The 19881-nt window shown below is 66.4% G+C and overlaps 4 protein-coding genes across 13 annotated transcripts; 3 read left to right on the top strand and 1 right to left on the bottom strand.

The window, feature by feature from the left end:
- Nucleotides 1-23: 23 nt before the first annotated feature.
- IL17RE (interleukin 17 receptor E) lies at nt 24-4430 on the top strand. 7 transcript variants are annotated; one of them, XM_086845995.1, is made up of 16 exons: nt 24-139; nt 220-235; nt 696-851; nt 950-1056; nt 1133-1256; nt 1330-1469; nt 1551-1619; nt 1720-1786; nt 1875-2062; nt 2228-2275; nt 2379-2424; nt 2541-2689; nt 2761-2829; nt 2907-2958; nt 3034-3135; nt 3325-4430. In XM_086845995.1, exons 1-16 carry the CDS (start codon nt 38-40, stop codon nt 3930-3932), a joined length of 2043 nt encoding a protein of 680 aa, XP_086702121.1. In that variant the 5' UTR covers nt 24-37; the 3' UTR covers nt 3933-4430. The 7 variants fall into 7 exon arrangements, with proteins under 7 accessions (XP_086702121.1, XP_086702120.1, XP_086702119.1 ...); XM_086845994.1 differs by having other exon boundaries at nt 1327-1469; nt 2907-3135; nt 3325-4048; XM_086845992.1 differs by lacking the exon at nt 24-139 and having other exon boundaries at nt 182-851.
- A 44-nt stretch (nt 4431-4474) lies between these two features.
- On the top strand, nt 4475-9106 carry IL17RC (interleukin 17 receptor C). Of its 3 annotated transcripts, none has more exons than XM_086845988.1 (17): nt 4475-4963; nt 5037-5058; nt 5143-5516; nt 5699-5810; nt 5877-5921; nt 6059-6198; nt 6395-6454; nt 6604-6658; nt 6749-6933; nt 7013-7063; nt 7147-7192; nt 7303-7412; nt 7521-7589; nt 7662-7719; nt 7852-7947; nt 8023-8061; nt 8480-9106. In XM_086845988.1, exons 1-17 carry the CDS (start codon nt 4571-4573, stop codon nt 9091-9093), a joined length of 2469 nt encoding a protein of 822 aa, XP_086702114.1. In that variant the 5' UTR covers nt 4475-4570; the 3' UTR covers nt 9094-9106. The 3 variants fall into 3 exon arrangements, with proteins under 3 accessions (XP_086702114.1, XP_086702112.1, XP_086702113.1); XM_086845987.1 differs by having other exon boundaries at nt 4735-4963; nt 6392-6454; XM_086845986.1 differs by lacking the exon at nt 6395-6454 and having other exon boundaries at nt 4481-4963.
- Nucleotides 9107-9810: 704 nt separating this feature from the next.
- CRELD1 (CRELD disulfide isomerase 1) lies at nt 9811-12994 on the top strand. 2 transcript variants are annotated; one of them, XM_086845996.1, is made up of 11 exons: nt 9811-10005; nt 10469-10551; nt 10630-10740; nt 10824-10915; nt 11019-11195; nt 11284-11379; nt 11469-11552; nt 11666-11761; nt 11845-11988; nt 12099-12364; nt 12486-12994. In XM_086845996.1, exons 1-10 carry the CDS (start codon nt 9823-9825, stop codon nt 12317-12319), a joined length of 1287 nt encoding a protein of 428 aa, XP_086702122.1. In that variant the 5' UTR covers nt 9811-9822; the 3' UTR covers nt 12320-12364; nt 12486-12994. The 2 variants fall into 2 exon arrangements, with proteins under 2 accessions (XP_086702122.1, XP_086702124.1); XM_086845998.1 differs by lacking the exon at nt 12099-12364 and having other exon boundaries at nt 9816-10005.
- Nucleotides 12995-13075: 81 nt separating this feature from the next.
- Nucleotides 13076-17610, bottom strand: PRRT3 (proline rich transmembrane protein 3). Its single transcript, XM_086845985.1, has 4 exons — nt 17534-17610; nt 15624-16732; nt 15397-15537; nt 13076-14957 (listed from the first exon to the last, which is right to left on the bottom strand). Exons 2-4 carry the CDS (start codon nt 16711-16713, stop codon nt 13222-13224), a joined length of 2967 nt encoding a protein of 988 aa, XP_086702111.1. The 5' UTR covers nt 16714-16732; nt 17534-17610; the 3' UTR covers nt 13076-13221.
- Nucleotides 17611-19881: the final 2271 nt, after the last annotated feature.

The raw sequence follows: 19881 nt of genomic DNA, 5'->3' as shown, positions 1-19881 counted from the left end.
CGGCCCGGGGCGGGGCGGGGAGTGGCGGCGCTCGGCCATGGGGCGCTCGGTGCTGCTCACCGCTGCCGCCGCGCTGCTGCTGCTGCTACCGCCCGGGACCGGGGCCGCCGTGACCCGCCTCCGGGTCTCCGCCAACTTCGTGAGCGCTGGGGAAGGGAGGTGGCCGGGGAAGGTGGGGGGCGGGCGGCGCCGCGCTCATCCCCGTCTCTTTGCTTGCAGGAGTGCCGGGCCACCGGTGAGTAGCGGCGGGGCAGGGCTGTCAGCGCGGGGCTGCTCCTGCCCGGCTCCAGAGTGCGGCGGCATGGTGGGGCTTCCCTTGCCCGCGGCTACTGGGTCCTGGAGGATGGGGGGAAGGGGGGGCGCTCCCGGTTTCCGGGGTACCGGGTTCCCCGCTTCCGAGGGCTCTCGATCCCCGAAACTTCCTGACTTCCTGGCCTCTGGGGCTCCCCGCTTCCAAAGAGTCCGGATCCCCGGGGTTCCCTGTTTCCGAAGACTCCCGATCTCCAGAAATTCCCACTTCCGAGGGCTCCGAATCACCGGAGGGCTCCCGGTTTGCCAGGACTGCCCGGGGCACCTCCTTTCCGCATACACCTCCCCGGGGCTCTCCCCCTTCCAAGCACTCCCAGTCTCCGGGGCTCCTGCTGCCTGTGGGACCCCCGGCGCACGGCCGTCTCCCGTCTGCTCTCCCCCTGCAGCCGATAGGACGCTGAGCCGCCCCCGCTGCCTCCGCCCTTCCCGCCCAGGGCGGCCGCTGGAGCCGCCCGCCCTGTCGCTGAGCCGTGCCCGGCTGTGCCTGCCCGCGCAGCCCTGCCAGCCCTGCCTGCGGGTGCGCCTGGCCCTCCCCACCTCAGGTACGGGCGCGGGTGGCGGGGCCGGGCCTCCCCGCGGGGCAGGGGACACACACCCCGTCCCCCCACCCATGTCAGCACCCCACGCCGGTTTCTCGCAGAGCTCGGCGGTGTCCGGGGACTGCAGCTCACCTTCCTGGAGCTGAGCTCCAACCGGGCTGGCTGGCTGCAGGTTTGGCAGCGACGCCGGGTGTTGGGCAGCTCAGCGGTGAGTCTGCGCTGGGCGGTGGAGCCGGGGGACACCGAGGCCCGGAGTACCCCCAGTGAGCCCCTGTTTCCTGCAGTGGCAGGTGCAGTTCGACTGCTTCCCGGCAGAGAGCGGGCAGCAAGTCCTCGTCTCCCTTCGCACCATCCCAGATCGGGGCTTCTCCCTAAGCTGCAGCCATCTGGTCACCGCTGAGCCACCTGGTGAGACTGAAGGGTTTGGGAGGTGTCCTGGGGGGACGCCGGTACCAGCTGTAACCCCCTGCCTGCTCAGCAGGGCCTGTCTTTACCCATGCCTGGGTTCCTGAGGTGCGGGCCATTGAGGTGTGGGTGCCCGCGGGTCCTGCCCTCATGGTGCGGCTGTGCCACCAGCTGGCCCTGGAGTGTGAGGAGCTGCCCCGGCCCTTCCACCAGCAGGTAACGGCTCTGCCCCCCGAAACCCCCGGCCCAGACTGGGGAACACAATCACTGACAGCTGATGTTTCCTCCATGTTGTAGGTGCTGGTGCCAGGAGGCCACCACATCTCACTGCAGTATGAGTTCCTGGTGCCCTGCCTATGCGTTGAGGTGGGTTGCCCTCCCTTACAGCCACCAGAACCCATTCCTCTGCCCTCGCATGAGGGGTGGGGGCATATCCTGCCCTGACCATCCTGCTCTGCTGCCCCAGGCCTCCTACTCCCACCATGACAGCCCAAGGAGCAAACACTGCCCCTTCCATGACCGGCCAGATGCATGTGAGTGCCTGGTGCCTGTGGGGAGGGGAGATGAGTCCCAGGGGTGTCCCTTGGTGTCTCACCACCCCACTGATGTGGTGCCCCACAGATGGTCCTGAGCTGTGGTCCTCAGTGCACTTCCACGACTACAGCACCAGCAGCAAGGACCAGATGGCGATGGAGCTGAATGCCACCTGCCCCCTGCACCCACGGGCCACCCTCTGCTGGAGGGAGGCACCAGATGAGGCTGCACCCTGTCATGACATCCCCAATTCCACAGCCAGTAAGGATGGGCAGGTGAGGCCTCGTGATCTTGAGGTGTCACAGGATGTGGGACCGTGCCACTGGCTGGGGCATCCGCTGGATCTCAGGGTCCCTATAGGGCAGTGGGTGGGCACCAGGATGCCTGTGGACTGTGTGGGTCAGAGATGGTAACTGTGCTACACTCTCCATTTGTTCCAGGTGTACATATTGGACAAGGTGGACGTGCACCCCCAGCTCTGCTTCCGAGTAAGCCCCTGTGGGTGGGTGGGCACCATCTTGGAAGGGGCTGGGGGGCTGTGGTGGGTGAGGGCAGCTCACCTTGCCCTTTCTTGATCCCACCTCCCCTCAGTTCTCCTACAAGAACAGCAGCCATGTGGAGTGTCCCCACCAGCCAGGTGAGATCTATGGGCAAGGGCAGCCCTGGGCTAAGCACAGTCCTGTCCTGGGACCTCTTGCACCCCTCACCCTACTGGGCATCCTGCAACCTCACTACTCTTTCTGGTGGCTGCAGAGACTGCCTGGAACGTTTCAGTGAGTGTGTGGGGGCTCCAGCTACGCCTGCACCTTACCTCCCGCATCCCTGCAGCCTTCAGCGCAGCCCTGTGCCAGCGCCGGGGTGGGCAGTGTGAACCTGAGGCCCCACTCTACACTGTCACACAGGTGAGTGGTGCAGGGCTGGGGGGGACGTGGTTGGGACAGACCCACACTGACCCTGCCCTTGTGCTTTGCAGCCAGAGGGCTCTGCTCCAGGGGAGTTGGCGCTGCTGCTGCCAGTGCAGATCCTGGGCAGCTGCGTGCTGGTAAGGTGACTCTTGTGCTGTCATCTGTGCTATGGGAGACCCAACACGGTCCCCCTCTTACCCAACCCCTTCCCCAGGTGTGGCGCTCGGATGTGCATTTTGCTCGGAAGCAGCTGCTCTGTCCCGATGGTGAGAGGGGGTTCCGGAGGGGAATCAGGGGGGAGTGGAAATGGGCAGACATCCCCTTTACTGCCCCTCTCCCAGTCTCCCGCAGGCATTTTGGGCTGCTGGGGCTGGTGCTGGCACTGGGACTGGTGGTGACTGTGCTACTCCTCAACTGCCGTGGTACCTGGAGGCCAGATGATGGTGAGGAGCACCCAAGGGGGCTGCAGGAGGGACAGCAAAAGGGGCTGGAATGCCAGGGGGTGCCAGTTCCTGGGCTGCAGGGGGTCCCAGGGTGGTAGATGGCAGATGCTGTTGGATGCCGGGGTGTCCCCAGGGGATGCCAGTACGACACAGAGCTGAGTTGTCACTGCTGTCCTCTCCATCCTGCAGGTGTCCCTGGCGGGCGCCCTGTGCTGCTGCTGTACTCGCCAGACTCAGAGGAGCATCTGGGGCTGGTGTGTGCCCTGGCCGAGCGGCTGCGGGCAGGGCTGGGCTGCGATGTGCGCCTGGACCTGTGGGAAACGGGTGGCTTGGGTCAGGCGGGCGCCCTGCCCTGGCTCTATGCCCAGCGGGGCCGCGTGGGCCGCCAGCGTGGCACTGTCCTCCTCCTCTGGAGCCAGGGCAGTGCCCGGCTCTTTCATCGGTGGCAGGTCGGGATGGCCGACGGGACGCCTGGGGATGCCCATGACATTTTTGGGGCAGCCATGGCATGCCTGCATGGCGAGCTGGGGGCGGCGGGCAGCGGCAGTGGGTGGGTCCTGGCATACTTCAGCCGGCTCTGCAGCCCCCATGATGTCCCCCGACCCCTTCGGCCCCTACCCACCTACCGCCTGCCCCGACAGCTGCCCGGTCTGCTGGGTGCCCTGCGGGGCAGCCCCCCGGCCCCTCGCCGCTGCCGTCGGGGCAGGGTGGGGGGCCTCTTGCATCGGCTGCTGGAGGTGGGGACTGGGGAGGGCAGCCCCCCGCCCCGGCCCCCCGGGGCAGCTTCTGGCACCTGAGTGTCCAGGCTGGGCGTGCTGCAGGGAGTGCAGGGCTGGGCCCGGCTCCTTGGTGAACGCAGGGCTTCTGCCAGGAAAAAGCGGGGCTCAGGTGAGCCCGGGTGTGCCCACTGCGGCGGCAGGAAGGGTACCCATGGGTGCCCCGGGAAGCGTCCAAGCAGGACTGGCCTCAGTCATGGAGTGTGCTGCTGAGGCCGAAGCGAGCAATCCAGCTGGTCATGTGTGGCCGGGAGTGGAGATGCTGTCCTGAGCAGGGGCAGCTTTATTCCCATACCTGCTCCAGAGGAGAGCCCATAAAAGCCCCTTTGGATGCCGCAGCCAAGCGAGGGGTTCGGATGGTGCAGGAAGAAGCTGAGAGATGAGGAGGCTCCCTGCCCTGCCCAGGCACAGGTGGCTGGAGAGGCAGGTGCTGGGCACAGCCTAGCCCTGCTCTTTGCCTTGGCATTGCCAGCAGGACTTGGTCTGGGGTGGAAGCAATAAAGGTGTCATTCCACCTTGCCCTGTTGTCTCTCTGCTGTACCGGGGGGATTCGTTGGTGCCCTGCAGGGTCGGGGGCTGCCCAGTGCTCCTCCGCAGCACGGAGGGGCAAGAGGACGCACCCGGCTGGGCACTGCCTGTACCGGCACGGCTGCCACACCATGTCCCACAGCCGCAGCGGCTGTCCGGGGCAGCCTGGCACCGTGCCCGTGCCACGGAGCCAGCTCGTCTCTGTGGGGCCCCAAGCCCTCCAAGGGTGCCGGGGCGCGGAGCCCTGCGTGGCCGGTGCGGGAACAGGAGGCCCCACCCCAGGGCGGCTGCTGACGCCACGCAAGGACCCGGGTGTCCGGGATCCGAGCAGGAAGCGGGAGCCGGCGGCGGCGGCGGGGCCCGTGGAGCCAGGAGAGAAGCTGTTGGGAAATAGCCAGCGTGGGGCCGGGGCACCCCAAAGTCCCGGCCCCACCATGAACGCCCTGGGACAGCTCCTGCTGGTGCTGGTGGTGGGGTCGGCGGGGGGCCGTGGGGACCCCCGCGACACCCTGGCCTGCTCCCAGGTGGGTTGGAGTCAGCAGCGCGCAGGCCTGGGGCACCTGGCACCACCTCCGGCCTCACCCCTGCCTCCCCCAGGGCCTCACCTGCCGCCTCTTGGGTAAGTGCCGTCACCGTGCCATGGCCCCCACCCCACCCGGGGCATGGGGACTTCGCCCCCATGCTGTCCTCTCTGTCCCCCCAGACACCGATGTGCTGTGCGGGACAGAGCCCCCGGGGCCCAGGCACGGGCTGGCCCTGGCTCGTCTGCGGCTGGAGCCGGCACTGCGCTGCACCGAGCCCATGGCCTGTGTACCCTGCCTGGAGGCACGAGTGCGCCTGGCCTTGCCACCTGCCACAAGCACCGCCACGGAGCCCCGTCTCTCCGTGCAGCCAGGCACCTCTGAGATAGAGGATAGCGGTGATGGGGGACAGTGGTCACCAGTGACTGGGGCTGCCTCGTCCCAGCCCAACGTTACTGGGCTGCTGCTCCTCTCCGGGCACGCATACACCTCATCCCGCTGCGTGGCCGTGGAGGTCTGGGCACCCTCGGGCCCCATGCTGCGCGGCCGAACCGTGGTGCGTAGATGTGGGGCACTGGGGATGGGTGTCCCAACAGTGTCAGTCCCTGGCCACTGGGGATGTGGGCACTGGCGTCAGCACATCTCTCTGGCACGGGGGTCCCGTTCCTGTGCCCTAAAGAGGTGGGTGCTGGCAGTGCCAGTGCCTCACCACAGTCGGGTGGTGGTTTTCCTGCCCAGGGTTGGGTGATCTTCCGGTGCTTCGAGGCGCCGCTGGGCTCCAAACTCCACATCTCAGCATACATGAACTCACGGGGCCGGCAGAGGCTGAGCCAGCAGCAGCAGGTGCCAGGTGAGTCCCGGCAGGTCCCCTGCAGTGGACCCAGCCCCCCTGCCAACTAATTCATTGTCCCCACAGACTGCTCGTGGCCTGCAGCACAGGCTGCTGTCCCCCAGTGCCAAGGTAGGTGCTGGTGTCACCCTGCCTCAGTTTGCATCCCCTGGGGGGAGCCAGGCACTGGATAGCAGGGCTGAGAGTGACCCTGGGGGTGCCGTGCTCTGTGCCACGGTGCTGGGTGACCTGAGCTGCCTCTGATACAGTGCCCAGGCTGCGGGTCTCCCCGGGGCAGAAGGAGGTGGTTGTGGAGGTGCAGGGGGCTGCAGTAGGGCACAGCTACACACTCCGGCTGTACCACAACCGTAGCCATGGCAGCAGTGGGCCGGGGCGTGCAGTGACCACGGTGAGTATGCACCCTGTTCCCTGACCCCCCCACCCTGTCTGTTCTCCAGTCACTGCCCTCCTCCCCATTCCCGAGAAGCCGTGTCTGTGTTATAGGCAGTGTGCTGGGAGAGGGTCCCCTAGGGGCTCATCTCCCTGGGTGACCCTGTTGATGGTGATTTGCCATGGGGTGACCCACATCTGGTTGCTGGTAGCAGAGCAGTCCCATGAACTTTGTCCTGCCTGCCGATGAGGTGCTGCCCTGCCTCTGCCTGCAGGTGGGCATCCAACCAGGCACCACGGGGGTGGCAGGATGACACTAAAGAGGGGCTCCAAGCTCCATATATCTTCCTCTGGCATTCCATGGGGTCCAGCCAGGTCACAGTCACAGCACGGATATTTTTCTTGTCTCTCTCCCCACTCCCAGGTCTGGCTGGAAACCCAGGACCCACTACGGGCCACCCTGTGCCCCTTCTCTCATGGTACCTTCACTCTGAGGCTGGGGGGAGCTGGGACACCATGGGACCTGAGGGGACAGCACATGGAGTGACACCCCTCTTCTGCTGCTGCAGATGCCGAGGCCTGGGAGCGACTGTGGGCGCAGAGCCAGCTGATCCTGCATGTCGAGGGGCAGGTGCTGACCTCCTCTCTCTCAGCCCCCTGCGACCTCCTGGCTGAGCTGGTGCCCTGCTGGCAACCAGTGCCCTCTGGGCCCTGCCAACCCCTCCCTGGCCTGCAGCAGCCTGCTGGGGGGCAGGTGAGTGGGGCTTTGTGGGGCACTGGGGGCTTTGTGAAGGGTGGTGGTGACAGTTATGGAGCATCCCTTCCACTCACAGGGACCCCAGGAGTTTGGAGGGCTGCAGCCACACCCCAACCTCTGCGTGCAGGTAGGACAGCGCTCTGCCCCACAGCTGCCCCACGGGCAGCTCTACATCACCCCCAGGCACTATTAATCCACTCTCTGGGGCAGGTGTGGAGCAGTGGGCAGGTCCGGCTGACCCAGTGCCTGCGGGACCGTGAGTACTGCTGGAGTGGGAGGGTAGAGGCAGCCTGTGGGTCCAGCTGGGGGGAAGGGCCCTCCTTGGCTTCCTCTCACCACCTACCCAGCCCCCTGGCACATTCCTAGGAGCGCTGCCCGGCCGCCCTGATGACCTCCTGCTGCTGGAACATGGGAATACCTCACTGTGTGCCATGGAGCAGGGTGCCTGCACACCCCTTGCCAGCTTCACCAGCACGGTAAAGAGGAAGGGACCTCCATGTCCTGGCAGCAGTGGCCCTGGTGGCACAGGGACCCCTGTGTCCAGCAGTGGTGGCACTGCTGTCTGATGTGCTGTGTTGTTGCAGGGAGCAGGGCACCCTGGACTGCTGGAGCAGGAGCTGCAGCAGGATGTGGCAGTAGGGCAGTGCCAGCAGGTCAGTGTGAGCAGCCAGCGGGCAGTGGGCAGGGACTGGGCAGTGTCTGACATGTCCCTGTGTCTCCCACAGCTGTGGCACCCATTGAACAGCACTGGGGTTGCACTCTGGGCCTGTCCCCTGCAGAAGTGTGAGTACTGACAGCCACAGTGGGGAAGAGGAGGGATAATAGAGGGTTGAGGGAGGGGACCCCCCTGTGGAACCACAGGAGATCTCTGCTGGGTGTCGGGGGCCCTTGGTGGATGCAGATTCTGCCCTGCAGACCTGCGTACCCACTGGGCACTGGTGTGGATGGGGGTGCTCCTGGGGGCCACCTGTCTCCTACTGCTGCTCTTGGTGAAGAAGGAGGACATGAAAGGTGAGTAGTGCACTTCTGGGGGCTGTGCCTGGCCTGGGATCCCTTCTGGGATCTTACTGCCTCTCCTCCCCACAGGATGGCTGAAATCCCTGAGGGCTGGCTATGGCTCTAGGGGTGAGTGTGGGCAGCCTGTGCCTATCCCAGAGTGGGGGCTCAGGGCGAGTGGGCAGCCTATGGCTATCGCAGAGGGGTCAGATGACAGAGTGAGGGGGTCTCCTACCTGGGTTAATTCATGTTTGCCTGCCTGACAGGTGTGTAGGGGTTTAGGGAACTGAGAAGAGGGATTGCAACCTGCCTCCCACTGTGTCTGTCCCTTAGGGTAGGTAGAGGGAACTGGGGGACTCACGTCAGTGAGGTCTCAGCTGCTTCCCATTGGGGCTATTTAGCTTGGGTACAGGGGGTGCTGCAAAGCTTGGGCAACAGAGGCAGGGGATGGTCTCCCCCATCGTGGGTGTTTCCCAACATGCCTCCCACCATAGGGTGGGTACAGGGTGCCCAGAGGGATCCAGACACTAATGATTGCCCCCTTCAGGTCCACTGCACGGCCGGCGGGCACTGCTGGTGCATGCAGCAGAGCCGGTGGCGGAGCGGGCAGCATGTGCCTTGATGGCAGCTCTGCACTCACTGGGGCTGACAGTGGTGGCAGCACCGGGGGGTGGCAGCGGGGTAGCGGCTTTGGGGCCACTGCCCTGGCTGCACGCCCAGCACCACCGGGCACTGCGTGACAGTGACACTATCATCCTGCTCCTCTCGCCGGCAGCCGTGGCTGCTGCACATCAGTGGGACACCGGGGCCAGGGTTGTGCCAGAGTCCAGGGCTGCTGAGAGCAGCCTTGGGCCCCGGCACAACCCTGGCCCTGATGATGTCCCCACTGTGGCGCCCTGCGAGGTGTTTGCGGCGGCTCTGTCCTGTGCCATGCCGGTGCTGGCGGTGGCCAGTGCTGGTGGGCACTATGTGGTGGCCCGGCTGGAGACCTCGGTGCCAGCAGTGCCACCAGCACTGCGGGCAGCCCCTGCCTTCGCACTGCCCAGCGAGATGGAGGCGTTCTTGCAGGCACTGGCAGGACCAGCTCGGCAGAGGGGCCGGTGGCTAGAGCCATATGTGGCAGTGGTGGCCGAGGCTCTGCAGCGAGCAGTAGGGGAATAAAGGGGTGACAGTACTCTTGCTGAGTGTGAGTCCAGCTCTGAGTCCAGCAGGGACTGGGATGGGTTGGGCAGGAATGATGGGGTGGACTGGGATAGTGTGGAGGGGGATGATGGGGAGGTACAGGGGGGGACAGGAAGGGGGCTGGGCTGTTTGGGGCATGAAGGGGGAGGGGGTTTGGTTGGTTGGAGGGTGGATGGGGAGCTGAACCAGTTTAGGGGTATGAAGGGAAGCTGGACCAATTTGGGGTGGTAATGGGGAACTGGACAAGCTCACTGGGGGGGTGATTGGCAACTGGGACAGTTGAGGGGAAAGTGTGAAAAGAAATTGGACCAGTTTAGGGTGAGATGAGGGAGAACTGGGCAAATTTGGGTACAGTGAGAGGAAACTGGACCAGTTGGCGGGGGGGGAGGAGGAGGTGAACCGGCCTGGTCTGGCCGGGGGTGGTGGGGGATGTTTGAGGGCCCCACCCAGACCAGGCGGGGACCGGGCCGGTGCGCTCCGGACCACCGGCCCCGTTGCGTGCGGGGTCATCGACTCCAGCCCATCGGCGCTACCCCCGCCCGGGCCTTTGCCCGCGGCCCCTTTAAGGCGCTGGTGGGCGGGCCCAGGGAGCGGCGCGGATTGGCTGGGAGCGGGGGGCCGGCGGCGGCGGCGCGCGGCCATTGGCGGGGGCGGCGGGCGCTGAGTCAGCGGGCGTGGCCCACGTGGTGCGGGCGGGGCGGGCGGACGATGGGGCCGCTGCCGCTGCTGCCGCGGTCGCCCCGGCGCAGGGGGCCCGGGCTGGGGGGAGCCCTCCTAGGGGCCGCCCTCCTCGGGGGGGTCCTGCTGGCGGCTCACGCCGACCCCGACCCCCACCGAGACGGGGCTGAGCCGTGCCGAGCCTGCCGCGGCCTCACCGACAGCTTCATCAGGGTGCGGGGCAGGGGGGCACAGGAATGATGGAGGCCGCGGCGAGGGGGCGCGCGGGGGGTAATGGCATCGAGGGGTGTGGGGTGACACAGCCGCTGCTTCGGGGGGGAGCTGGGGGCAGTGACGGGAGGGACCCGCGGGTGGCACACGTGGGGGACACGGCCTGGAGGTGACAGTGAGCAGGGACGAAGAGGGTCCTGGGTGGGGTGATGCGGTTGGGGGGCCCAGAGGCATCACAGGCCGGGAGGTAAGGGGGGGGTGACTGGGCCCAGTAGAGGGGTGTCTTGGGTGGGACGGTGGTGAAGTGGAGGCACTCCTGCAGCATTCCCAAGGGGCACAGTGACTGGGCTCTGGGGAGGGAAGAGGGTGGCAAGTCCCTGGAAGTGATGTGTCTCATGGAACCCTACGGATAGAGGGGTTATTGGGGGGGTGCTATGCCTGCACTGCCACTCCCCCATGCACCCAGGGCCTGGAGCGGACAGAGCATGAGGGCTTTGGTGGGGGTAACACAGCCTGGGAGGAGGAGAAGCTGTCCAAGTACCAGCACAGGTAAGTGACCCCAGTGAGGGGCTGGGGGAGCCCAGCTGCTCCAGAAGTAATATCCCACACTGACTCGGGTCTCTGCAGTGAGACCCGTCTGCTGGAGGTGCTGGAGGGTGTCTGTGCCCCCTCGGACTTCACCTGCCACCAACTGCTGGAGCGGAGTGAGGAGCACGTGGAGCAGTGGTGGTTCCATGAGTGAGTCTGGGGACAGGCACAGGGGCATGACAGGGGGCACAGGGGATGGCAGGGGGCTGAATGCTGTATCTCCCCCTCCCCAGGCGGCAGCAGCACCCTGACTTTTTCCAATGGCTGTGTGTGGACAGACTGATGCTTTGCTGTCCACCTGGCACCTACGGCCCAGACTGCCGGTGTGAGTAACTGTGGGATGAGCAGGGTGCTGGTAGGGCTGGAGGGGCCCCCCTGGCTGCTGCCCCCTGCCCCAGCTGCCAGCTGGCTGGTCTCTCCTCATGCAGCCTGTGCCGGTGGGCCCCGACAGCCCTGCAGTGGCAACGGGCGATGCGACGGTGACGGCACACGCCGCGGCACCGGCCTCTGCGTCTGCAGCCCGGGCTACGGTGGCCCCTTCTGTGCCGAGTGTGGTGACGGCTACTATGAGGCCTCACGGAACAAGAGCCACCTTGTGTGCGCTGGTACGTGGGGGCTCTACCGGTGCTGCCCAGGCAGTGGGTACAGGCAGCTGCCCCCTGCCTGTGTCCACGTTGCCCTCCCTGCCCACAGAGTGCTACCAGGCATGCGGGCGCTGCACAGGGCCCGAGGACTCCAGCTGCCTTCGCTGCAAGAGGGGCTGGGTGCTGCATGAGCACCGTTGCATCGGTGAGTGAAGGCCAGGGATGAGCTCAGGGCTGTGCGGGCTGCATCCCCAGAGCTAAGGCTCAGTGGGGCCATTCCCATCTTTCCTGCAGACATAGATGAGTGTGGCACAGAGATGGCGCATTGCCGAGCCAACCAGTACTGCGTCAACACAGAGGGCTCCTACGAGTGCCGAGGTCAGGGGGAGGTGGGGAGTTTTCATGCAGGTGGCTCTTCCCTACTTGGGGCCAACCCTGGCTAGGCTGGGGAGGAGCTCCAGCAGCAACCCTGTCTCCTTTCCCTGAGGCAGACTGCTCCACGGCTTGCATTGGCTGCATGGGTGCTGGGCCGGCTCGCTGCAAGAAATGCAACAAGGGCTACTGGCGGGATGGAGCCAAGTGCTTGGGTGAGTGCCTCCCTATGGACTTGGAGGCCATACTTCCCCCTCTTCACTGTCCAAGCCCTGCCTGAGCCCTGCCTCCCCTCCAGATGTGGATGAGTGTGCCAGTGCCGAGGAGCCAGTGTGCACAGGGGTGCAGGAGGTGTGTGAGAACACAGAGGGCAGCTACCGCTGCGTCTGTGCCCAAGGCCACATCCGCCGAGACGGGCAGTGCGTTGAGGACAAGCCCCCTGGTATGGCTTAATGCAGCACAGGGGAACATGGGCATTGGGCAGGGGGTGTGCGACACAGTGGGGGGCTCTTGTTGGTCAGCTGTGCCCTCCCACGAGTATTGTCCGTACAGATGCCCCAGAGAAGGGCTTCTTTGATGACGTGACTGATGACGAGGTGGTGGTGCTGCAGCAGATGTTCTTTGGTGTGATGATCTGTGCCCTTGCCACTCTGGCTGCCAAGGGTGACATGGTCTTCACCGCCATCTTCATCGGCGCCGTGGCCGCCATGGCCGGCTACTGGCTCTCTGACCGCAGTGACCGTGTCCTCGATGGCTTCATGAAGGGCAGATAGCTCTGGAACTGCTGGGTGCAAGTGGAGGGGCAGACTCAGCTTGGGGTACAGGGCCTCCCCCAAGCAGGACTGGCTGCCAAGGCCGCATCCTGCACATGATGCTGTGCCCTGCATGCGTCCCCCAGCCCCCCTTTAGCATAGGATCTTGTTTTCCCTGTCCCTGCAGAATGAGCCAGGAGTACCTGATCCTGGGGGCTCCCACACAGCCTCCTCTGGCTGGGAGGGGTGATATCAGGCAGTGCAGCATCCTGTGGGGGGCACAGCATGCTGCCCCCAGTTCCTCGTGCTCTGGAGGAGAGGCCTGGCATTGTGACAGGTGAGGGCGTGGAGGGTCAGGTGAGGGAGGGAACCTGCTATCTGTCCCAAGGCTGGGGCTCCTGGCCCTGTAGGACTCCCCTCCCATGAGGCCATTCCCTGTGGGAGAGTGGGAGGCTGGGTCCCCCCATGCCCTGAGCTGTGTGGCTGCGAGAGCTGTCCTCCATCCCTGGGCAGAGCCCATCTCCCCTCCCAGGCTGGGGTGCCAGGGGCCCCTAGCCACTGGCAGGGTGCTGTGCCAGTGAGGGGGCCCTGTGGGATGCATGAGTGTGGCTGTTGCATTTGTCCGTGGTTTGTCTGTCGGGGTGTGCCCATCTGTCCATGTGTCCATATCTCAGGAAATAAAGCTCTGCACACCCAGCTTGGCTGCTCAGGGTGGGAATTGGCGGGGATTGGGGGTGCTGCTGCCTGCCACCGCTTTCACATGCCAACAGGACTGTCTTCTCCCAGCATAAACTCTTTATTTCTCTCGTTTGGCACAAATGGAACCACCCCTGCCCGGCCCTACAGGGGTGTAGGATCAAACCCCTGCACTCTCACACTGGGCTCATTGTCCTCCTGCACCCCAGTCTCTGCCTGTCCCGGGCTCAGAGCTCAATGGTGTCGCTGGAGAGGCTGCGGGAGTCCACCGCCTTGCCAAGGGCTGGGGAGGCGTGGGGACCCTCGCGCTCCCAGCCGGCTGCTCCAGCGGGCACCAGGAGAGGGGCCCGGCTGGGCGCCTCGTCCAGGGGCAGGCTGTCGGGTGAGGACAGCCCATGACGCCAGGGGTTCCAGCTGATCTTCAGTGAGCTGCTCTCCAGCGAGCTGGCTGAGGCGGTGACGGTGACAGTGACGGTGCCGGGGGGCTGGCGGGGGCCGGGCAGCTCCGTGAGCGAGCTGCAGCGCACCATGCGCCCCAAACTGGGGGTCTTGTCAGGGGCTGGGGAGCCGTGCAGGGAGGAGCCGGAGCCGCGTCGGGGCCGGCTGAAGAGTCCGTCGTGCAGGAGGTGGCGGCGGCAGAGCGCTTGGTCGATGCTGCGGCGCAGGTCGATGGGGGACGGCGGGCGGAAGATCAACTCTCCCAGGGAGGGGGACGAGCCCTGCTCAAAGGCAGCGCAGGAGCGGGCGGCCAACATGTTGGGGCACTTGGGGCTGAGCCCCGGCATCCCGGTACCAGCTGCCCAGACCTCGTTGCTGTCCTTCAGAGCCCGCAGGGGCAGCTGCTCCGCCGGGTTGCGGATGAGGTTCTTGGAGATGTCGTTGGCGGGTGTTCGCTCCACACCGGTGCCACCGGTGCTGCTACCGGCCCAGTCGTAGCAGTTGTTGGGGTATTCGGGTGCTTCAGCTTTGCGGCCGGCGCAGAAGTACCGCAGTGCCTTGGCCCAGCAAGAGTGGCCGGCGGGGCTCCGGCGGCGGCACCGGCGGCACACAGGCTCGGCGGCGGCCGCCAGCAGCGCCACGGCCGTGCCCACCTCGCCGATCCGCAGCCAGAGCTGTGCCGCCCAGCCGGGCCGGGAGAAGCGCCCGTGGGGCCCCAGGACCCCTCGCAGCCACGCAGCGCTGTAGAGCTGCAGCCCGCAGAGCGGCAGCCCCGCCACCGCTGCCGCCAGGAGCGCCCCCGGCTGCGGCCCCGGCCCCTCGCAGGGCGCCCGCAGCACCCGCCAGCACCCCCAGAGCCCCCCCAGCAGCAGCAGAGGCCCGGCCAGGCAGCAGCCCAGAGCCTGCAGCCCCAGCGCGGCGGTGAGGCCCAGCCGAGGCGGCAGCAGGTCGGCGGCCCCCATCACCGCACCCGGCAGGGCAGCAAGAGTCCCCAGCGCCGGCAGCCCCCGCAGCCGGGATGGCAGCAGCTGAAGCTGGGCCAGGCGCTGCAGCCGCTGGAGCAGGAGGGCAAAGGCGGCGAGCAGCAGGGGGAAAGGGGCTGTGTTGAGCAGCAGCAGGGCTGGAGCGGGCAGACGGCCCCGTGCCCCATAGGGATCCAGCAGCAGGAAGGTGGCCCGCAGCAGGCAGGCGGCCAGCAGCAGCCCCTGGGCTCCCACAACGTGGGGAAGGTGTGCGGGCCGCAGGATGGCTGTCCCCGCCAACCCGGCCAGGCAGCCCAGCGCCAGCAGCAGGAAGACGGCAGCCAATCCATAGACATGGGCCTCCCAGGAGAAACCCAGCTGCTGCTGCAGCTCGGCCCAGCGCAGCCCGGTCGTGTTGGCTCCCGACGCGGCGGGGGCACGGCTGGACTGTGGCTGCGGTGATGATGGATTTCGGGGGACTGGCTGAGGCGTTATCCCTGCCCGTCGCCACGTGGCGGAGGGGGTCGCGGTGCTGGACGCTGGGGTCTGGGTCCCTGGCATGTCTGCAGGTAGGAAGGAGGAGGACGGTCAAGGGGAAGTGGGGGGCTTAGTGGCACTCGGCCCACACCTGCACTCCACCCTGGGCTGCATCAGCTGTGGCACCCCAGCACTGCAGCGGGGCATGCCCTGTGCTGGCTGGGGCTATGCCCACCGGTGCCTCCCGGCGATCTCTGTCACGACGCGCAGTGCAAGGGGTGGCACATCCTCGGTCACGTCCCCCGCCCCCTTGGGGAAACCCCCACCCACCGAGCATTTAGCGCTAATCCCTGCTGGCAGGAATAGATTAGGGCCGTTGTCAGGTGGCAATCCTGATTGAAGGTGTCATTGTGTCTCGGCTGGGCAGCCCAAGATAGCTGCCATCCCCCCGCAGCCCACACGCCCCAGGGATGGGCTCCCGCAGCATCAGCAGAGTGGATGAGCTTGGACGCAGCCCTGTATCACCTGGATGCCTTGTCCCGAGCGTCCCCGTGGTGGGATGTGCCGTTGGCTGTGGGGTCGTCTTGGTGGCATTTGGGACGCTCACAGGGCCCACGGCGCCCCGGACCTGCTGCGGGGAGCCGACGTCCTCCTCGGGCAGCAACCCTGCAAGAGAGAGCAGAGCAGAGCGCTGACACCTGCGGGGGCCTGGTCCCCGCCGAGGGATCCCCCCGCCCTGCGCTGGCTCCTACCTCTGCTCGGGGTACTGGGGGTGGCCGTGCTGGAGACGGGGGGTGGCGCCGGGCCGGTGCTGAGGACAGACCCTGCGGCGGCCGGGGGTCCCCGCTGCCCCGCAGTCCCAGGGTCCGTGCGGGGGGCTGCATCCCCAGGGGTGATGGTGGCGGCGCTGAGTGGGGCCCTCCGGGTGCTGCGCTGGTGGGACGGGAGCACTCGAGTCCAGGGCTCGGCAAACGCCCAGGACGGCGCTGTGTGGCGCAGCCGTGGGGCAGAGCTGGGCAGGGCCGGGGAGGGGCTGGGGGGCCCTCCTGTGTCCCCCCAGCTGCCCACCGGCTGCGCAGAGCCAGGGCTGGCATGGGGACTCCAGGCTGGCCCCGCGTCTGTGGAATTGGACACATGGGCTGTGCCCAGTGGGACCGACTGGCTGCTGGCTGAAGTGAGTTGTGCATCCTGAGAAAGCCCCGGGGCGGCTGTGTGTCCCTCCACCGCTGTATGGGCATCTGCTGTCCTGATCCCCGCTGCCAGCCTGGCGTCCGGGGCAATGGCAGATACGGTTGGCTGAGGGCTGGGTCTGCCGACTCTCTTGGAGACACTCTGCCTGGACAAGGACAGGTCCTGCCCTGCCCAGGGTGACTCTGGAGAGTCTGCCCCTCTGTTCGTGGACACCTCAGAGCCTGACGTCCCCTGTGCAGAGCCGTGGGGCAGGGAGCTGTCCTGGCCTTCAGCCTCGTGCCTTTGCCAGGCAAGAAATGGCTCGTCTGCCACAGCCGGGACTGTGCTGCCATCCCTCCAGACCTTGGTATCAGCATCTGTCACAGTGGTTTCCATCTCCAGGGGTGCCCTGGTGCCATCCCCCGCCTGCAGCGGTGGGGACCAGTGCACGGGGTGCTTGACCCCCCAGCGCTCACTCCTTGGGGCCCCGGCACCGCTCGGCTCCCCCGATGCCTCCCAGGTGGGGGATGGGCCTGGCCACTGCTGTCCCCAGGCAGGGCTGTGCAAGGGGTCCCCACCTAAGGACAGCCCTGCCGGCAACACCCCCTGGGTCTTGGCAGGGACCCCGGTGGCCAGGAGCATCCCCCAGGTGACAAGCTGTGCTGCAGTCATGGTGAGGACCGAGTCGACCCTGTGGGGATGGGAGTCTGGTGAGCCAGGATCCACTGCAGCTGCTCAGGGAACTCGTGTAACTGGCCACGAGGCTGCTGTGCCACTGGCCAGGGAGAGAGACAGTGGCTTGGCTGTCCGTTCCCGGGTAGCCCTGGGCTCTGTTCCCAGCCGTACCCACCCTCAGAGGCCCCATTCCCAGTCTTCTGTTTCCCGGTGTCTCCTGGTGTTCCTCATCCCGGTATCTCCGGTGTGGGTGGTCCTTGGTGCTTAGTGGTCCCGACCCCCAGTATCCACGCTGTCCCTTTCCTAGTGCTCCATCCCCAGTGCCCTCTCCTCGGTGCTCAATCCCGGCGTCCCTCCCGGCGTCACCTCCCCGCTTCTCCATCCCCAGTGTCCTCGCCCCATGTCCCCGCTGCCGGCGGCCCCGCTCCGCCGCGCACCGTTCACCTTGGCGCGTCCCGGCTGCATCCCGGCGGGGATGCTCGGCCCGGTGCCCCGCGCTGCCGCCGCACACACGGCTCAGACCCGCCGGGCCGGGAACGGGGCCGGGACCGCCAGGGTGCTGCAGCGGTGGCCCCGCGGCGCGGTGCGGGTTACCGGCGGGGCTGCGCAGCGGAGTGGAGCCGCGACTGGTGCGGGGCCACAGCGGGGACGGTGCAGCCGCCGCATCCCGCCGACCCCGCCCGCAGCGCGCCGGGCCGGCTCCGCCGCTCGGTGCCCGGTGCGCGATGCGCGGGCCGCGGTGCCCCCCCCCGCCGCCCGCCGCAGCAGTGGCGGCCCCAGTACTGGTGCCCCGGGAGCCGCAGTCCCCCGCGCTGACCTGCCGGTGCCGGTGCCGGTGCAGGCGGGCCGGGCTCTGCGGCGGAGCGGGCGGCGGCGGCGGCGGCAGCCGGTCACGCGCCGCCCCGAGCCGCGGGCACCCGCGCGGGAGCCCGCCCGCACCGGGAGGGGGGGCGCGGGGCACGGCCGAGGCCGCCGCCGGGACGGGATCCGCAGGGCCGGGCACGGGGGCGGGCGGGTCCGGGGGGCTCAGCTGGGGTGGACTCCCGGGGACGGGATCACCGTGGCGCAGATCCTCCGGGACGTGGGCTCCGGAGGGGCGCCAAGGCAGGTTCCCGGGGGCCAGGACACGGTGGGGCGGCGGAGGGGGGATGCTGCTCGCGGGGCAGTCAGGATTGCCCGGAGCGAGCAGCGCGGTGCCAGCGGGCTGAGTCCGAGACTGGTCCCGCGGCCCCCAGGGGTGGGGGGGGGAGGGGGCAGTCCGACCCACTAACAGGGTCTTGAGGAAGGTCTGGGGGGCCTCTACCCCACACCTGCCCCACGCTTGTCTCCCAGCTGCCCGACACGGATATGCAGCACCCTGGTAGCCACTGGGTTGTGGGACCCTGCCAAGGTTCAGGTAATCAGTTAATCTACTTAATTGTCCGGCTGGAAAACTGCCCACCCTGCCAGGGCTTGAGCTGGCAATGGTACGGCCATGGCGTCAAAAAGTCACATCAGCTCAGGAACATGTCCTGCATGGTGACACCTGCACTCCAGCTCCCTGCCTGCACCTCAGCAGTGTTTGAGCCGCCGAAGCCTTGGCAAAGTCCTGCCATCACCATCGCTCTTCTCTCGTCAGGCCAGCAGGGACATGTGACACCTCAGGTCCCCATGGCAGCACCTGTATGCTGGCAGCAGCACACAGTGCCCCACGCCTGCTCCCTGCCACCTCTCCATTCTCGGGGCAATGTGTTCACCACCAGTGCATGAGGCATTTCTGGTCCCTGATCCACACTCTTCTGTGGGATCAGGGGGCTGTGGCAGCCAATTGAGCACAGGGTCCAAGAATCTGGGCAATGCCGGCACCCTGGGCCCCAGAAAGCAGGCGGGGCAGGCAGCTAGTCTGGGGATTAGTGCTGGAGAGGCCGCACAAGGGGAGAGTGCAAAGTGATCCTGCACCACACCACGCACTGCCAGCACTGAGCACCACCACAGCTGGATGGTCTCATGCTGAGGAAGGTGCAGCTGCAGTGCTGAGTGTGCAGTGGGACTATGGGAAGAGAGCAGGATCTAAAGCACCTTTAGCACAAGGCAGGAGCACAGCAGCCACCTCCACATCCTCGGTGCTGTCAGAGGTTTCCTCCTCTGCCAAGTGACTCACTGGCAGATGAAATGCTGAGCCCTCTACTCTGTGCTGCTGCAGCAGCCACCTGCCTGCTGCTTGCTCAGCTGGGGATGCTGGGTGGAGGATGCAACCAGTTCTCTCAGCCCCTGTGCCCATGGCCACCTGGGTGTCACAGGCTTTTGATCACTGTTTTTCCCATTCTCCTGGGTTCTTCCCCAAGAAAGCTCCAAAACTCCAGGTTCAGAGTTTCAGAAAAAGTTGCCCTGATTAAATGCCCTGACAGACTGGAACGCAAGTTATCTTTTTTTCCTGACCAATGTATGTGTTTTATGGTTCTGCCCTGTGCCCTCCACACTTCTTCTTGGCTGTGCTGCAGGCACCCTCCCTGGTTGAAAGGTGGGGCAAGACCCCTACAAGCATTGGTACTGGTAGCTCTGTGGAGGCAAAGGCCTGGAGAAACCACACATACCTGGGGTATGGCTGATGCAGCGAGGAGCCAGTGACAGTGAGCTGGGAGTACAGGCTGGGAGGCAGGACCAGTTCCACCAGGATGCAAGCAGAGTGTCTGGGGAACCTGCTGCCATGCAGCATGCATGCTTCCATTTTTGTCCAGTAAGGCTGGGAGAGGAGCTGCCATTGTCACAGCCATATTGGGTCAAATGCTCTTGTTGGCAGCTAAAATCCTGGAGGAGACCCTGAGTGGAAAGGGGGACTGTGGGGACCGGGGTGGCACCCTGGGGCTTCATCCCATTCACCAGGGAAGTTGTCCTATGCAGGGGGAGGCATTGCTGGCTGCTCTTGCTGTTACACCTCCATCTCCAGGGATTTTGTTTTGCACTCTGTTCCAATGTGTGCATGTGGCAAGGCACTGCAGGGGTCCCCAGGGCGGCCCTGCATCGCCCCCCACGGCACTGAGGCTCCATCTCGGCTTGCCAAGGAGCCAGTCCCTGCTCTGCCTCTGCACAGGGGCTTGCAGCAGACACCTCCAGAGGTCCCTCCAAGCTCAGCCATGTGCTGCCGAGCTCCCTGCATCCAGACCAGGGGCTGCACAGAGACCTGCA

The sequence above is a fragment of the Cyanistes caeruleus genome, chromosome 11 (assembly GCF_971803275.1).
Source record: "Cyanistes caeruleus chromosome 11, bCyaCae1.hap1.1, whole genome shotgun sequence".
In the NCBI taxonomy this organism is placed as follows: Eukaryota; Metazoa; Chordata; class Aves; order Passeriformes; family Paridae; genus Cyanistes; species Cyanistes caeruleus.
The sequence above is the reverse complement of the archived record's forward strand: the minus strand, read 5'-3'. Positions and strand labels throughout refer to the sequence as shown.

Coding starts and splice junctions, on each gene's coding strand:
- IL17RC (XM_086845988.1), top strand. CDS start 4,571: ATGTCCCACAGCCGCAGCGGCTGTCCGGGGCAGCCTGGCACCGTGCCC. Junction 4,964..5,036: donor ACACCCTGGCCTGCTCCCAG/GTGGGTTGGAGT, acceptor TGCCTCCCCCAG/GGCCTCACCTGCCGCCTCTT. Junction 7,193..7,302: donor GACCCAGTGCCTGCGGGACC/GTGAGTACTGCT, acceptor GCACATTCCTAG/GAGCGCTGCCCGGCCGCCCT.
- CRELD1 (XM_086845996.1), top strand. CDS start 9,823: ATGGGGCCGCTGCCGCTGCTGCCGCGGTCGCCCCGGCGCAGGGGGCCC. Junction 11,196..11,283: donor GAGCCACCTTGTGTGCGCTG/GTACGTGGGGGC, acceptor CCCTGCCCACAG/AGTGCTACCAGGCATGCGGG. Junction 11,553..11,665: donor GGGCTCCTACGAGTGCCGAG/GTCAGGGGGAGG, acceptor TCCCTGAGGCAG/ACTGCTCCACGGCTTGCATT.
- PRRT3 (XM_086845985.1), bottom strand. CDS start 16,713: ATGACTGCAGCACAGCTTGTCACCTGGGGGATGCTCCTGGCCACCGGG. Junction 15,538..15,623: donor CCCCAGTACCCCGAGCAGAG/GTAGGAGCCAGC, acceptor TCTCTCTTGCAG/GGTTGCTGCCCGAGGAGGAC. Junction 14,958..15,396: donor GCTCGGGACAAGGCATCCAG/GTGATACAGGGC, acceptor TCCTACCTGCAG/ACATGCCAGGGACCCAGACC.
- IL17RE (XM_086845989.1), top strand. CDS start 302: ATGGTGGGGCTTCCCTTGCCCGCGGCTACTGGGTCCTGGAGGATGGGG. Junction 1,257..1,326: donor GGTCACCGCTGAGCCACCTG/GTGAGACTGAAG, acceptor CTGCCTGCTCAG/CAGGGCCTGTCTTTACCCAT. Junction 1,787..1,874: donor CCATGACCGGCCAGATGCAT/GTGAGTGCCTGG, acceptor GGTGCCCCACAG/ATGGTCCTGAGCTGTGGTCC.